The sequence below is a fragment of the Leptonychotes weddellii genome, chromosome X, assembly GCF_054177405.1.
Source record: "Leptonychotes weddellii isolate Sample4059 chromosome X, ASM5417740v2, whole genome shotgun sequence".
Taxonomy (NCBI): Eukaryota; Metazoa; Chordata; class Mammalia; order Carnivora; family Phocidae; genus Leptonychotes; species Leptonychotes weddellii.
In genome coordinates this window covers 101,059,414-101,075,585 of record NC_138385.1, presented here as the reverse complement: position 1 = coordinate 101,075,585, position 16,172 = coordinate 101,059,414, and the positions used below count along the sequence as shown (strand labels likewise).

At 54.4% G+C, this 16,172-nt stretch overlaps 1 protein-coding gene across 4 annotated transcripts in view; it reads left to right on the top strand.

Annotated features, from left to right (window-relative positions):
• TBL1X (transducin beta like 1 X-linked) overlaps positions 1 to 16,172 on the top strand; it is a 208,543-nt gene that overhangs the window by 170,725 nt on the left and 21,646 nt on the right. For all 4 annotated transcript variants that reach the window (XM_081809201.1, XM_081809203.1, XM_081809200.1 and 1 more), the window contains 2 exons: positions 11,952 to 12,097; positions 13,735 to 13,981. In XM_081809201.1, coding sequence (XP_081665327.1) covers positions 11,952 to 12,097; positions 13,735 to 13,981 — 393 coding nt within the window. The remainder of the gene's footprint in view (positions 1 to 11,951; positions 12,098 to 13,734; positions 13,982 to 16,172) is intronic.

Here is a 16,172-nt window from a genome sequence, read left to right as displayed (position 1 = left end):
CTTTCCACCGACCCTCTCAGCCTGGGGCTCCACCCCAGCCTTTCCACTGCCCCCCCTCCCAGCCTGGGGGTCCACCCCAACCTTTCCACCAACCCCCCCAACCTAGGGGTCCACCCCAGCTTTTCCACCGCCCCCCCCAGCCTGGGGGTCACCCCAACCTTTCCACCAACCCCCCAATCTGGGGGTCCACCCCTGCCTTTCCACCGACCCCCAGTTTGGGGGCCCACCCCAACCCCTCCTTTGCCTTGCAGACTGCTGTTTTGGGTGCCTTGCTCCCAGGCATTCCTTAATATAATCCCACTTACTACCACTGCCATTTCCTGACCGCTGACCACCCCCGCCCTCCAAGGAACAACTTCTCCTGTTCCATCATCTTCCAGGGTATCTTTCCTCCTGCCCCCATCTTCCGTTCTCATCCATTACTCCGCCAGCCAGGCTCTGCTCCTGTCTTGACAGTGTTGCTTCTGTTCCCGTTGTCACGGCCTTGTTGGAGTCCCAGAGCTAACGTTTATTGAGCACTTACCATGTGCCACGCGTGATTCTAAGTACTTGGTGAATAAAGCTGTTACCCCTCGGAAGCAGATGCAACCACGTTTGCACGTCCCGGCGGGAAAGCCCAGGTGCTGAGGAGGCAGCGACGTGCCCACGCCACATTGCTGGAAGTGCTGGACCTAGGATCCGGAGCAGGCCATCTGGCTCCAGAATCTTCCTCTTTTAAATGATTTTTTTTTGGTTCTGTTAATGTGGTGAAATCGTCGATTCACTTTCTGACATTAAACCCTGCATTCCTGGAATGGACCCCACTTGGCCTAGACATTTTGTCCTTTTTTATATGTTGCTGAATTTGGTCTGTTAATACCGTGTCTGGTATATTCAAATTTATCTTACTGGGAGAAACTGGGGTGTCCTGTTCCGTTTTGAACATCCTTGTTAGGTGTGGGTATTGGGCTCTGCTGGCCTCATAAAAGAAGTTGAGGATTCCAAAATTGCTTTCCTCGGGACCTATTGGCCCCATTCCCTAGTCCAGGTCTCTGCCCTAGAGCAGGGTGGAGACAACTTTCTGTCAGGTTTAGATACTTGAGTGTCTGTCATAGCTCTTCATGTCATCTTTAAAGCACAGAAGCAGCCATGACACACGATTTAGTTTGCAGGCCTCCGCAAGACTTTTAACAGAATGCGGCCCCCACCCCCCCCGCCGTGCCCCTTACCTGCAACCCAGTGTGTGTGTGCTGAGTGATCTTTATTTCCTTTTCCCTTTGCAGACTTCTGTGGCTCTCCTGGGTCTCCGTGCATATTTCCCAGCCTCAACAGTTTGTGTCCCATCTGCAGCATGTTGCCACATTTTATTAATATTTATTAATATTTTCCTTAAGTTGAAACAGTTCCAGAGATGTGCCAGTCTGTTAGCTGCATATGCACGACACATATTAAAGTAAATAACTTAGGTTTTAAGATGTTTGCTCCTGTGCTACCTAAACTTAATTGGGGTACCGTCCGAGGTTTCGGTCAGGGAGGCCTCGATGTCCCGGAATAGGACAGCCATCACGATGTTCACCTCCACGGCAGTGTCGTGAGGGCGTGTCCTTCACCTGGTGGCACTACCGTACGTGCTAGGGGACAAAGGACAGAGAAGAGGGAGTCTTGCTTCTTCCCCCACCTCTGGAGGGTCACCTGTTGGAGGCTGATGAATGTAACCTTGGAAGTGTGTGCAAAGGGGGCGCAGGACCCCCAGAACAGGGCACAGAGAGAGGGAGATGTTTTGCTTTTTTAGGATTTTATTTATTTATTTGAGAGAGAGCACATGAGAGGGGGGAGGGTCAGAGGGAGAAGCAGACTCCCCGCCAAGCAGGGAGCCCGATGCGGGACTCGATCCCGGGACTCCAGGATCGTGACCTGAGCCGAAGGCTGTCGCTTAACCAACTGAGCCACCCAGGCGCCCGAGGGGGAGATGTTTGAGCTAGAATTTTGCAAGCGAGGCAAGGGGAAGACCATTTCAAGCAAGATCAGGAAGCTGGGTTGAGGAAGGCCCTGAGGCTCGGCAAGGGGTTCAGGGAGAAGGAGCCAGCTTGCTGATGGGGACGAAGGACATGGAATGGGAGGAACGACAAGAAATCCCAGGTGGTCGGGTTGGCTGCAGGTTAAGGGCGGGCAGACACGCTCGAGCCCCATGCGTGTGGAAGCCGTTGATTCTTTCTGAAAGTAAATCGGAAGCTAGTGTGAGTAAAGGATGAGTGAACGCAGTCTGCCAAAACGGTGGCTGTCGAGACCGCATAGCAAGCAGCGGACATGCCTGTGTTGTGTTAGGTAAAGAAGCAGGGATACAGAGTTGTATGGGCGTAAGAATTCACATAAAACGCCATTTGCATGGAGGAAGGGGCTGGAAGACACTCCCCCGCGTGCAGACAGCAGTTTTAGCAGGTGCAGAATCACGTGACTTATTTCCTCTCTCTCCCAAATTGCTTTCTCTGTTTTCCCCAAACTCGTAAGTTAATTTTTAATTTTTTTTTTAAGTTGCTAACGTTCTCAATTATGAACCTCTGGCGTAGCCTCCGTGCTCCTCCTATTTGCTGATTTCCGAACCTCCAATCTCCGAGGGTTCAGACTGGGGGGGTGGGGCCTGGGGAGCTCTGGTGCCAGTAGGTGGCGCCTTTGCTTGCGTTTCCTCGCGTCCCTCTGGAAGCTGGAGCGCAGGCGGCTCCTCGCGCGTCCCCCCCGCGGGGTCTGGGAAGGCGGCAGGGACAGCGGCCTCCCTCGCCAGGCCGCCTCTCCCCGAGCCAGTTGTTGGCCCGGGAGGAAGTAGCAACCTTAGTTTATAACCTGACTAATGCTTTCCCCGCCTGGATGTTTCCCATGTTGAGAGGATATGAAAATCTTGGCAGGGCGCACGGGCTGCAATAGTCAGAGGCCCGCTCTGTACTCAGCCACCACCCTTGGGGTCCAGGCCAGATGTTTTAAGTGAAACCCTATTTTAACGAGGTCCTTCTGGTATTTCTTTTGGGCGCCATCCAAGACTGTTCCATTTTACACCAAATTCCGTATTATGGCAGGTCATCTAGAACAGGTCTGCAGCCCATAAAAACATTCTCGCTGCACTCCACTTTCTGTGTTCGAGTGTCAGAATTAGGAGAGAAAGTGACGGCTGGGTTTTGAGGATTTTTTTTTTTTAAGACAAAGAATCATAAAGCTGATGATGTGCACATGTGCGGTGATTGAGACTGCAAAATCAAAAAGGATTCTCAGCATAGTTTTATGCTTTTTACCATGGGTGGAAGTCGAGTTTCCGTATGATAAGAACGGCGCTTTGGGCAGAAAATGTAATCCTCTGGTGAGACTAATCTGTCACTTCCAAACAGGAGAAGTGAACCCACAGCAAAGTGGCTTCCAAAGATGAGGGTATGCGTTTTGTGTTGACAGCTTCTAGCTCCGTCTCTGTGTGTGTGTTTCTCTGAGTTATCGGACCCAGCTCCCACGTCGTTGCCCCTGGCCTCCCTGCCATCTTTATTTGGATCAGCGCCCACCCCGCCCCCACCACCTCCAGTCACTCCTGTCCCCTCGCGGGCCAGACAGCCGCAGCTCTGGTGCGGACACCTTGACGATCCGCCGTGAAGAGGGATGTTACAGGAATGTCGATATTCAAAGAAACCTAAGGAAGTGCTGCATAATAAATGAGCAGTCCATGCAGCCTGGGAGATGGGAGCAGGGTGTTCACCGAGCCACAGGGCCCTGCCAACGGCCGGGGCTATGCATCTCTCTCCCTCACAGGGTGGCTTCCGCCAGCACGCGAAAATCATATTACAGACCCGCCAACCACAGACTCTACAGCGTGTGTTTTCACTTCCTGTCCAGTAAGGGACATCCCCACCTAGCTGCTGCCCCTAAAAGCTAGTCCCAGTTCCACCCTCCGTCTCTCCGGCTTCCTGGTTACTCTCTGTGGCCCTGTGTGGTGTGGTGGGGCCCCGTCTCTCGGGAATTGTAAGTGATCCGTTCTTCTTTCGATGGCATGAACCCCTCCCTCTGTGTGGCTACTGAGTCACCTCTGTAAATTAAAATCCTCTGGGTTTGATGGCGTACGGAGGTCATTTCTAACCTCTACGCAGAGTTGTAGAATTGAAAGGGGCCTTGGAAGTTGTTTAATTCCACCTGTTTGTTGTCAGAAAAGGAAGCCAGGGAAGCAAATGAGGACAGACGCAGGCCTTGGAGTGCGTGGTGAAGGCTGCTATCTTTATAAGCAAAGAGAAACCGTGCCCAGTTCCTCCATCACTGCATCTGACTCTGTTTGCAGTCTCTTTTATTCCTAACACTGCTCTCTTTAGGGGAGTGTCATCGAAAGATACAGTTCAGCTTAGTTTGCTTTGTGTCATGCAGAAAGCATTCTGCGTCGCTATTGCAATATAGACCTTGTTTGCAGCTTAGTTGGCTGAAAAATGTAATATAAATGGTGTTACTGATAAAATGATCTTCCTGTTTTTTAAAGGGGCGCCATTTTGAATCATTTAGAAGTTTCTAAACAAATTTCAAGAGTGTCCTGTGTGTGGGTTAAGAGCATGGACTCGGGAGGCGCCTGGGTGGCTCAGTAGTTAAGTATCTGCCTTCCGCTCAGGTCATGATCCCAGGGTCCTGGGATCGAGCCCCGCATCGGGCTCCCTGCTCGGCGGGAAGCCTGCTTCTCCCTCTCCCACTCCCCCTGCTTGTGTTCCCTCTCTCGCTGTGTCTCTCTCTGTCAAATAAATAAAATCTTAAAAAAAAAAAGAGCATGGACTCGGGGGTCCGATGGCCACTTCCGAGCTCTGTGCCCTTGGGGGAATCACTTAACTGCTCTGTGACTCAATTTCCTCATCAGTAACATGGAGTTCGTAAGACTAACTCATAGGTTATTGCCAGCCCTGAGCGAATTCATGAAAAGGGCTAAGCCTCATAATACGCACTGGATATCCTTACCTTTATCCTTACTCTCAGATATCATGATCGTTTTACAGTTCAGGTATACATATGGCCAAGAGTCGTCTTTGGTTCTTTTGTCAGCTGTTCCTTGTATGGCCATCAGATTTGTTTAAAAACTGTTTTCCTTCTCTTATACTGTCGTCCCTAAATCCTTCATTCTTGTCCTTTTCCTTCAAGGCTTTTACTCTGAAAATAGCAAGGACTCCAGTTTATTCCGTTGCTTACTGCCCCTTCTCTCCCATCAGCCTGAGTGGTTTTTCTCAGCCTTCCTTGAGTTTCCTTCACCTGCATCCGTCTGCAGCCGCAGCTGCTGCCCCGAGGTGGGTGCTCTGTGTGTCAGGAAGGGAATACAGATGGGCTTCCTCCCTTCAGGAAGCTTCTGTCTCCTCGGAAGCTGGGAGGTGCGGAAGAATGGAGAGTGCTGGGCGCTGCTGGAGCTCAGGAGGGACATTCCCTCCCGGGACGACAAGACGGGCCTCCGCAGAGCAAGGCCATCCGGCCGAAGCCATAACGACTGAGCAGGTGTCCGCAGTGGGGAACAGGGGCGTTTGGGAGCCGGCTTTCTCGCCCTCTGACTGGTGAAAGTCGGCCCGGCCCCCTCTTTGTCATGGGGCGCTGTGCTCTGCACTGTAGGATGCTGAGCGTCCCTGGTCTCTCCCTGTTAGGTGCCTGTAGCAACCCCCCACCCATGCACACCCCTGTGACAACCAAAAGTGTCTGCAGACATTGCCTGCGTCTGCTGGGGCGGGGGGGACGGACGGACAGAGTCGCCCTCCCTTGACAACCATGAACCCCTGTTCTAGACCAAGAGACCGGAATGAACAGAGGGACTCTCCAGGGAAGCGGGAAGCAGGTATGTGCTTTGAGCAGAAGTGCCCGGGGAGCCCCTGAGAGATGCCCCCGGCTCACGGCAGGGTTCGAGGGGCTTCCAGGCCCAGGCTCAGGCGACAGGTCTTGCCCGGGCCTGCGGGCTCTTGATGGCTCTTGAGATGCAAAACACCAGACTCTGCATGCTGACCCAGGGCAGATACTGTGACGGTTTGGGTGACGTCCATAGTGACGTCCGCAGCATCTGTAAATGCCGTGTGCCACTGCCCGACACGGGAAGCTCTCGCTGAGCGTCCGCTGCCCTGGTTACCCGCACGTCGTCAGGTGGAGTGCCTCTGGGCTCCTGCAGCAGAATCCCACGGACGGAGGGCTTAGAAATAGCACACATTCGTTTCTCACGGTTCCAGTAAAACTTTATTTGCAAGTACAAGCAGTGGGCTGGACTTGGCCTTCCCCTGATCTAGACAGTTAGAATTTAACATGCCCATTGGCTTTGGGTGGCTGTCTATATTCCAAGCATGCAAGTTCATTAAATATTTAATAAAGATTCTGCATTTATAGACGCCTCAAATCGGTGCCCTTGGTATTCGGTTCGGCTGAAGACACAAAACCACCCTCACAGCTGCCATGAGTATTCTACGTCTGCTTTTCTCTGCCGAATAAGCAGCATTTCTAAGGGCCAGAGAGCGATAATTTAGTAGGTTTTGCTGACGAAGGAGGCCAGCATTAACGGGGCAGAGTGGTTCAACTGTATCACTAACTCACATGGTTTGTGAAGCCCTTTGTGGAAGAGTATGGTTTAGCGATGGGGTAACTGCAAGAAACAGAAAACATGTACTTGCTTTGTTTTAAATCTACTTTTATTGCCTAGTTGGGTGAGACCAATTCATGTACAGGCTCTTTTCCTCTCTCGTGAGGAAAACAGGACTCTCCTCTTGAAGATCTCGCCATGCTTTATATAAAATGTGCTTATTTTAAACTTTTCCCAGTTGATCACGAGTACACCCTTTTTTCTCCTTGGAAATACTCTCACCTTAATCTGGCTATCCCCCGTCACTGTGTGTTACCTGAATTCTGTGACCAAGTGCATATGGAGGGTGACAAGCATCCACCCATTGCGTTTATAAGTCGAGCAGAAGTGTGAGTAGACTGTGGATAGTGTCCTTTGGGGGATTTAGTTTTTCTAGGTTACTGGTTCTCAACCGCGTCGGGGTCAATTAGGCAATATCCGGAGACACGTTGGGTTGTCATGACGGAGAGGAGGCGCCTCGGGCATCCGGTAGGTAGAGGCCAGAGATGTTGTTCCACATGCTACAACACACAGGGCGGTGCTCCCCACAGCCAAGGATCTGGCCCCGATGTCAGTCATGCCACAGCTGAGAATCCTGCTGTCGAGAGCGTTAGCTGGGCTCCCTCTTACTAAGTAGGCGGCAGGCCTCCTGGCTGCAGCAATGACTCCAGGCTGGCTGGGTGTCGGACACCAGGGACGCTGACGCTCTGCCCTCACACAGGTCTTTCATCCAGGTACCACTAAGCTCTTTATTCTCCTCCTTTTGAACAACTTCCACACCTGCCATCGGACTAGTCCTGAGTATTTCCATCTCCATCATTGACATAATGTGCTTTTTCCTATTGATGTCCTCTTGGGTGGAAGAAGAGAAGCATTGAAAGCTGAAGAGGTGTAAGGCAAGGAGTCTTAACCGCTCTGGCAGACTGCAAATGAATAGACTTCTTAGCCTTGGAATCCAGTTGGGAGGAGTGGGGCGCTGGTGGTGGTGGAGGCTGGGCCAGCCCCAGAGGAGAAGCATCCTGCCTGGAGGGGCCAGTCTTCCAAGATGGCGCCTTATGCAACACACTGGCACGCGGCGGAGCTCCAGTAACCCGAGCCTAAGAGAAAGTGCTCAAGCAGGCCTTGCTCACACGGTCTGTGGACATGTCCCAGTTCCATGATGAATGAACATCAGGACTGCAAGGTATCCGAGTGATGGTTTCATCCAGTCTCCTCACTGAACAAACAAGGAAAGGCAGAGGAGGAAGGTTCCTACTAGTTCAGGGTCTTCTCTAGATTCAAAAATGTATGCAGGCCTGCTGGTCTCACATCCGGTTCTCGCATCAGCTCCCTGAGGTACGTTTTATCCCCACAGCATAGAAAAGGAAACAGAGGTCCAGCCAAATGATGTGACCTGGCCCAGGCCCTCAGTGGGGGATCGAGGACAGACCCAGCGCTCCTGACTGTTCCTGACATTGTCTGCACCTGGCCCTCCTGCTTGCCTCGATGAAATCGGGTTGGCTCGAAGTCAAGAAAGTCTTCCAAACAAATGAACAAATGGATGAAAAAAGCATTGATTTAGAGGCCATGCATAGATTCGCCCAGAGACATGCAGCTCATGTAAATTTATAAGCAAATAGGAGGACTGGTTTCAGTGGTGACATGGAACATTATTACTGCGTGTGTTTATAAAGATACCCGGTTTCCAGTCATAATTTTCTGCCCCCCTCCCCCCAATAGAGGACACAAGTGTTAATCACAGATGTTCAAGCTCATGGCTCTCCCGTGCACCTTTATCTGCTCAGTCATCATTTTGCTTCAGTGGGGGAAGTTCATTCAAGCGATTCCTCTCCCAGCCTCTTAGCAGTCTTAGACTCCCACGCCCTTGGTTCATCTCTGTCCCCTTCTTGCAGCAAGCCTCAACTGAATGTTGTCCAAATGTCTGCAAAAGTGGGATCTACCTCGCAAAACATCATGACGCACAGAGATCAGAAACTTAGGCAACCAGACCTTATACGTGACATTTAAACACCGGATGCAAAAGGAAATCAAGGACGTAGTGGAACGTTGGGTTAGAAGTGGGCTTGCGGCTTGCCCTTTGCATGTTGCCTACACTGCATCCGTGGCTCTGGCCGATGGGAGCCAGCGAGGTCCGGCTAGATAACGGAGTTGGCATCCACCCGGGAATTGAAGAATTCTGGTTCCTGTGCCTGTGGGTGTTCAGGGTCCGATGAAACGATGAGTCCTGCGACCCCATAGCTAGAGTTGAAATTCTGCTTCTACCTCTCATCGCATGCATGAACCCTGGACCCGTTACCGAACTTCTCCAGTATTTCCTGTCCTTGTGTGTAAGCTGTAACAGCACTCGCTGAACGGCCACCTCGAAGATCAGGGACACCGAGTGCCCAGATTTGCTTAACAGCAGTCATGAGGTCAGAATGTGCTGTGTTGCGTGCCTAGAGTAGCACTATGGCCAGTACTTGAGAGGATGACGCGGGAAGGGATGGAGGAAGGGAGCGTTCTGCTGGACCGCATTTTGGGTCTCCCCCAGATTCTTCTGTTGGGATCCTAACCACCCCCCCCGCCCCCCGTGATAGTATTCGGAGGCGGGGCCTTTGGAAGGCGATTCGGTTGTGAGCCCGGAGCCGTCATGAATGGGATTCGCGTCCTTATGAAGGAGACCCCCACAGGGCTAGCTCGCCCACACACCGGATCTGGCCCCTGGACCGTGCGCTTCCCGGCCTCCAGGACTATGAGAAATCAGTGTCTGTCAGTCCCCCGGGCTGCAGGGTTTAGATACAGCTGCCGGCGGGACGCACGAGGCGTAGAGCGCAGGCTTGACCTCTCCTTCCCGCTCGTGCTGTGAGTCACCGAGAGGGACGCCTCCCCCGCAGGAACCTGTGTCGGCCGGCGCCCGAGTCGGCTGTCGGCGTGGGGCTCCGTCGGCGGCTTCCGGGGACGGTTGTCAGTGGAATCGCCTGGTGGGCTGAGAGTGGCGTCCCGCTGCCTGGCTTCGGATGTCAGCCTGAACGCCCAGGGCCTGTTGGGGACCCTGGCAGGAGCTCGAGACCTGCCCGGTAGAAGGGGACGTCGCAGTCAGGGTGGCGGAGGCCCAGGGTGACCGGGAGGCCTCAGCGAGGTCGTGGCAAGGGCGTGGGGCGGTGCTGGCCCCGAGCAGGCGCCCGGTAAGTAAGGCTGCCTGTTTTATGAGTCCTGCGGTGGGTGTGGCCCCGCCGTGGACTTTGGAAAGATACCAGGAAAGAAGAAACGGCTGTGGAAGTCAGTGTTCCGCCCTGTTCGCCTGGGGGGTGGGGGGCAGATGGAGGAGGAGGTGGGGGCCCCGAGAGTGGGGAGTGGAGTCAGCAGCCAGGAAGAGTCCTGAGTAAGGAGACCGTCACGCGCAGGTCCAGGGAAGAGTCACTGGGTGGTGGTTCCGTCTTGGCCCGAGGGGTAGGGGAAAGGTCTGAGGCGGAGGGCAAGGTAGAAGGCAGAGGGGAGGCGGGTGGAGAGGGCCTTGGTCTCTGGCCCTCGGAGGCCGGAGATGGGGGGAGCCTCAGATGCGGGCCTGTGCGGCGCTTGTAGGCACGTGTGGTTCGGGAAGGGATCTGCAGCCCGTTGTAAGTCCCCGTGGCTGGTACAGGACTCGAAATAAATAAAGGACACGTTTTATACATTCCTTATAATCAGGCACTGGGGGATGAATGGGTGGGCTGAGGAGCAGCAGAAAGTCGACGGGGAAAAGGAGAGGAAAACGCAAACCCAGAAAGCTCCTTTCACGGAGGAACATTCCCATCTGCTGAGCGCTGTGTTTATTGCAACGGCTGGTTGTATTTTGCTCTGGGGAAGGCAGAGAGCCGCCATGTGGAATCTGCTGGAAGGCGGGGCCCGTGCCATGCCCCTCTCGGTCTGGCTTCTGAAGGTGGGGTGCCAGCAGCAGGAGTGTGGGAGGCCGTGTGCAGGCCTCGCAGGCCAGCAGCGGGGACCCCCCAGGGAGCCCCGTGCGGCCCACCACCATGTAGGATGAGCCAGTGGTGATGGGGAGGTGCTCGTGGAGGAGGCCCCCGGGGAGCAGGATTCGAGGGACCCCCCTTACAAATGAGGGGTTGGCAGAGCTGAAGGGGGTAACCCCAAGACTGGTCAGAGTGGTCCAGCCTCGTGGGATGAGCAGATTCTGGCCGCACAGTGGGCAGAACATCCTGGCAAGGCCGCTGGAGGGTTCACCGCCAGAACTCCCGCTGCCTTCCCTTTTGCCTGATGAATGTCCAGCGTACACGGTGAGAGAGTTCAGAGCTCCACGGTGGGAGTGCCTTTGGCCGCACTCCACCTCCAGGCAGGGAGCTAAGCGTAGGGGCTCCTGTTACTCACAAGGCCTGAACCCCACAAGGCTTCCCAGTTCCCGGGCACCCCTGGCCGTCCCAGACCAAGCAAGGGGACGGTACCCCCAGCAGACTGGGCTGCCCCCTTGCAGGGAAGACCTGCAGCAGCTGGGAGCTCCGGCCGTAGGGTGCCCCCTTACTCTGCTTGAGGAAGCAGCGGCCAAAGCAGGTTCCCGATTGCCTTCGGACCCCGCAGGGGTCCCCAGCACCTCCTACCCCCTGCCCTGCCACCTCCCTTTCTGGAAGTAGGCATTGTTTTGTACACGTGGTAACTACCCTGATGAGTGCTGAGGGAAGGACGGGGAGGAGCCGGCATCCCATAGCCAAGGGAAAGTTACCGATTATTGGATAAATCGACTCAAGCCACCCCAGTGGGTCCAGAATGGTCTCTTTTTCTTCGGATGTTTGGCCGTGTGGTGCCTTGGCCCCCGCCTGCCATGAGCGCTTGGAGCCCGGCTAAAGAAAGGCACCCTGTGTGCACTGCGGCTGGGCCGGGGGACGCTCAGAGACCGGAGCCGGGAGCTCTGGAACGAGTGACGGCAACACGGAGAAGGCCCAGAGTTGCACTTCTGCAACAGAAACATTTCCCCAGGGGGCACCTGGGTGGCTCAGGCGGTGAAGCGTCTCCCCGGCTCAGGTCATGATCCCAGGGTCCTGGGATCGAGCCCCACATCGGGCTCCCTGCTTGGCGGGAAGCCTGCTTCTCCCTCTGACGCTCCCCCTTCTTGTACTTTCTCTCTCCGTCAAATAAATAAAATATTAAAAAAAAAAAAGTTTATCCAGGGCAGATTATGCTCCGTTCTGCCGTTAATAACACCGAAACGGCCCCATCTCTAAAGCTGTTTCCGTCCCCTGCACACAGGTCTGGGGCCGCTGCATCTCTTCTGTCTCCCTGCCCGTTGGCACCGCTTCGCCCCACACCGGAGCTCGCTGTCCCGCGCCCCCCCACCCGCCATTGGCTCTCCGTGGCTGGGCCTCCCGCCACCCTCCATTTCGGGCCTCACGAAAGCCTGTGCTCCCCCCGTCTCTCGCTGCAGGTTTTTCCCACTCGGCGTTCACATTCGGCATCGAGAGCCACATCAGCCAGTCCAACATCAACGGGACGTTGGTGCCACCAGCCGCTCTCATCTCTATCCTGCAGAAGGGACTGCAGTATGTGGAGGCCGAGATCAGCATCAACGAGGTACGTGCGCTCCCGGGGCGCGGGTGGCCTGGCCCCACCAGCAGAGCCCGGCGACCGTGGAACAGCTCGGAAACCAGTCATGGCCACGCCAGCCGTGGCCCGGCTGCTGGATTCCTTCCACACTCCCTCGCTTGGAACGGACCTGCTCCTTACAAGCCTGTCTTATTCTGCGTTCTCTGTAGCTTTTAAAAACTACAAAAGTAATACATCCTGTACTCGGCCACCCGTGTTCCTCCACCCGTTTCTGAAAACCCACATCTTTGAAAAACACCCGAATTTCTGCCTGTCCTGTGCACGTTCTTCCCTGAGTGTGGCCCTCTCCTCCTTCCTCTTCTCAGATTGGGTGCCCGGAGGCCGTGTTCCACCGGCCCCTTGAGGCCCTGTCTGGTCTCTTTTTTCCACAAAACAGTTAAATGTGGGGATAGGAGCGCGTGACCCCAGAGGGCGCCTCCCCCCCAACTCTCAGATCGTGCGATCCTGCCACTCGATGTCTCCATCCCCTGGTTTCCATGTGTTCAGTCTGTCGAGAATCCCTCGTGGCATCTCTTCCTCACTTCCAAATTCCAGTACGTCTGGAGATGAATAAAAGGGCGCGTCATTTGTGACTTCGGTTTGCGGTCACTGAACAGCGGGACAGCATGCTTCCAGAGTTTAAACTGGGAGGTGTTTTCATTGTTCTCGGCAGTTTCTACTTTCTGCCAAGTGGTCGTCCCTTTGAGGCGTGACTCTATGAAGAAGGTGGTAGGGAAGCGTGCTGACCGCTCGGTCAACATTGGCCACACTGTGGCCAGAACCAAAGCATGAAGGTGGCCGACGAGGTGACTTACACATTTTCCAGGGTTTCCTATTGTTTCATTGCTTTCAAGTGCAATATTGTACGATGGCCAGAAGTCAGCTGGGGTCATGGGTCATTTCGATCATGTCCAGCTGAAACTCCTGTCGTTCACTTCTTCCTAATTTCCGAGGTAATTCAAGTTCAGGATGTGCAAAAACGTGTTTGCACACTCAGCAGCCACAACCCAGAAGCACTGACTTGTTGTCTGACTCTGATACTTGGAACGATTTCTAAGAACTCCGTCCTGTGTTCAGTGTGTATGGAAATTTTTTCATTGCAGATAGAAACCAGAGAATCAAAACCAGTTGAAAAAACACTCATGGGGACTGAGCACTGCTGTTGCCCGTATTTCACGGCTATATTTGGTCTACACCCTGAACCCCAGTGGCAGCAGATGGATATTTTATTAAGTCACACGGACACGTGTACGAGGAATCAAACATGAATGGTGCCAAAATCTCTAATTTGGTCTTGAGGTTTCCAAAGAGCTGCCTCTCCCTCACAAGAGGGTGGTGGTTCATAGACTTTCTGTACTTATCGTAACATCCGGGCCGGGCTTCTCAAACTCGGCACTCTTGGCACGTGGGGCCCGATGATTCTTCGTGGCGGGGCGGCCTGGATGCTGTAGGACATTGAGCCACGTCCCCGATCACCCCGTCCCCTCCTCCCCCACTCTGCGCCGCTGCCCCGGCCCGGCCGGACCCCCTGGGCGTCGCTCTGGGCTCCGCACCCGCCGGGCCTGGAGCGCAGAGGCCGCCGGGCCCCGGGAGCTGACGGCCACCCCCTGTGGCTCTCTCCCCAGGATGGCACGGTGTTCGACGGCCGCCCCATAGAGTCGCTGTCCCTGATCGACGCTGTGATGCCTGACGTAGTACAGACACGGCAGCAGGCCTTCCGGGAGAAGCTCGCTCAGCAGCAGCAGGCCAGCGCAGCGGCAGCCACGGCGGCCACGGCGGCCACGGCGGCCCCGGCGGCCGTGGCCCAGCAGCACCCACCAAAGAACGGAGAGGCCACGGTGAACGGGGAGGAGAACGGAGCACACGCGATAAGTACGTGCGGGGCTCTGGGGGTGGGCGAGCTTCTGGTGGTTTCTCTCCTGAGTCCGTGGGAGTCGCAGACTCTTCACGCTCTGCTGGCTCTTTCTCGGAGTCCTGGGGCGGGCGGCGTGTTTGCTGGGAAGAGCTTCACGCTTTGTTTCCATCGGCCTCCTTAGACCCGGTGGTCTTCACGCACACGTCCTCGATTTTAGGAAGTCGTGCTGCTCAGAGAACTCGTTTTTTGTGACAGTAAGATGTACCGTGTGATCACTGTCCGACGTCAGAGGGTTTTGTTTGTGGAGGCCCCTGGTCCTCTGTCCGGCCTTCGGTGTTGAGCGCCTTGGGCCGGCATTTGCTACTAGCCCAGCTCACGGTTACGGAGCGGGCCGCAGGCCCCAGGAGACAGCAGGTGCGGCCTTACGTGGTCCTCCCCAAATGCTGGGCGCTTAGTGTCTCTTAGCTAATTGCCCTAAAGGACGTGGCTGATCGGAGCGCCTGAATTTCTACCCAGAGAACCGGACTCCGCTCTGATACGTGGCTTATAAACTCAAAGACTGCTTCCGGGTCTACGTTCAAAGCATGCTGTGCGTGCACAGTACACGTGTGTGTCACACACCGGTGTGTATGTGTACATGCGTGTCTGTGTGCGTGCACGTGGCTTGCTTACGCGTGGCTCGCTGGTCGGCCGCCCCTCGTGAGGCTGTAGTTTGCAGCCAGGCCCTGGGGCAGCTTCTTGTCCACGGGCACAGGGTAACGGATTCTCTTGAGCTAGAGAATCCGACCCGCCCTCAGATGGAGAACCCAGACAGGCTGTAACGCAGATTCTAATAAGTGGGACGACGTACGGGCCGTGAGTCTAGCGTAGAGATGGAAGGACTTCCCACCGGTAGCTTCCATCGTCACTGTTACTCAGGTCCCGAGGATGGGGCGGGGAAGGACGAAGACCGTACGCAGCTCGTGCTGCAGATCACTTCAAGCGATACAACCCTCAAGTTCTTAAAAATGAAACTGGAAGGAACTAAGGGTCATTGTTTTCTTAGTCTTCCGTCACAGAAACGAATTTGTAAGTGGTGAACTTGAAGAAATCTGTGTTTGCCAAGACAGAAGTTTTGCAGACTTTTGAATTGTACTGATTTCTTTGGGGCATGTGGGTGGCTCAGTCATTTAAGCATCTGACTCTTGATCTCAGCTCAGGTTTTGATCTCAGGGTTGTGAGTTCAGGCCCTGCACTGGGCTCCACGCCGGGCAAGGAGCCTACTTAAAAAAGAAGAAAAGAAAATCTAACGGGACATAGCTGCGTAGAGACGGGTACACGCCTTAAAGCAGACTGGCTGCTCACACACAGATAGCCTTCATTTCGTGGGTGCCCGTGGGTTACCTGTCACTCTCCAGGGAGCACACCTGAGGGCTCTCTGGCATGGCACATCATCCTTACTTTTACTTTGTTCCCTGAAGCCTGGGGCCACCTACAGTTTGCGGTCATCTTGCTGCAAGGCAGGCTGAGGCCAGACTATGGTGTCCCAACGGATCGTTCATCCTGACCTTCAAGAATCTTCTGTATCCTGCCACTTGGGAGAAAAACAGCCGCCTTCTGGGATGGTTCTCTTAAGGGTGGCATTTAGCATGCTTGTCTCCACCGTCACCAGGCCTACCTGGGAATTCAGAACCCAGATCCCATGAGTCACCCAGGGCAGGCTTACTCGGTTAGAGAGCCTGGCAGCTCTGCTTGGCGTAAGAAGTCTGATACAGAGGTGGCTCCAAGGAGGAGAAAACAGAGCACTTCAGTCCCGAGAACACGAGGATGTTTGCAGGCAGGGGGTGCAGGGTGGTGGGTGCGCCGGAAGAGTGATGGCCTCTCCTACTGGGAGTGTGCTTCACAAGATAAAGAGGTGATACCTCAGACAGGTGCTCACGGATAAAATGTCTCATCCCGTCTGTAGAACAGCAACCTTCGGGCTCGACCTCGCGCTCATCATTCCCCTACCACCAGCCTCATGGTGGTGGTGGTTGTTAGACCTTAGCGTGGTCCTAGTTATGCAGAATAAATAACTTTGTATTTCTCTATCAAATTCGGAAACTGTTGAAATAAAGAAATATATGTAATACATTTACTAAATTACACAAGAGTCATGATATAGTTAAAATTGTCAGAGGTGATGTTACCTAGCACGTAAAAAGAAGATGTCTTTATGAGAGTAAGACC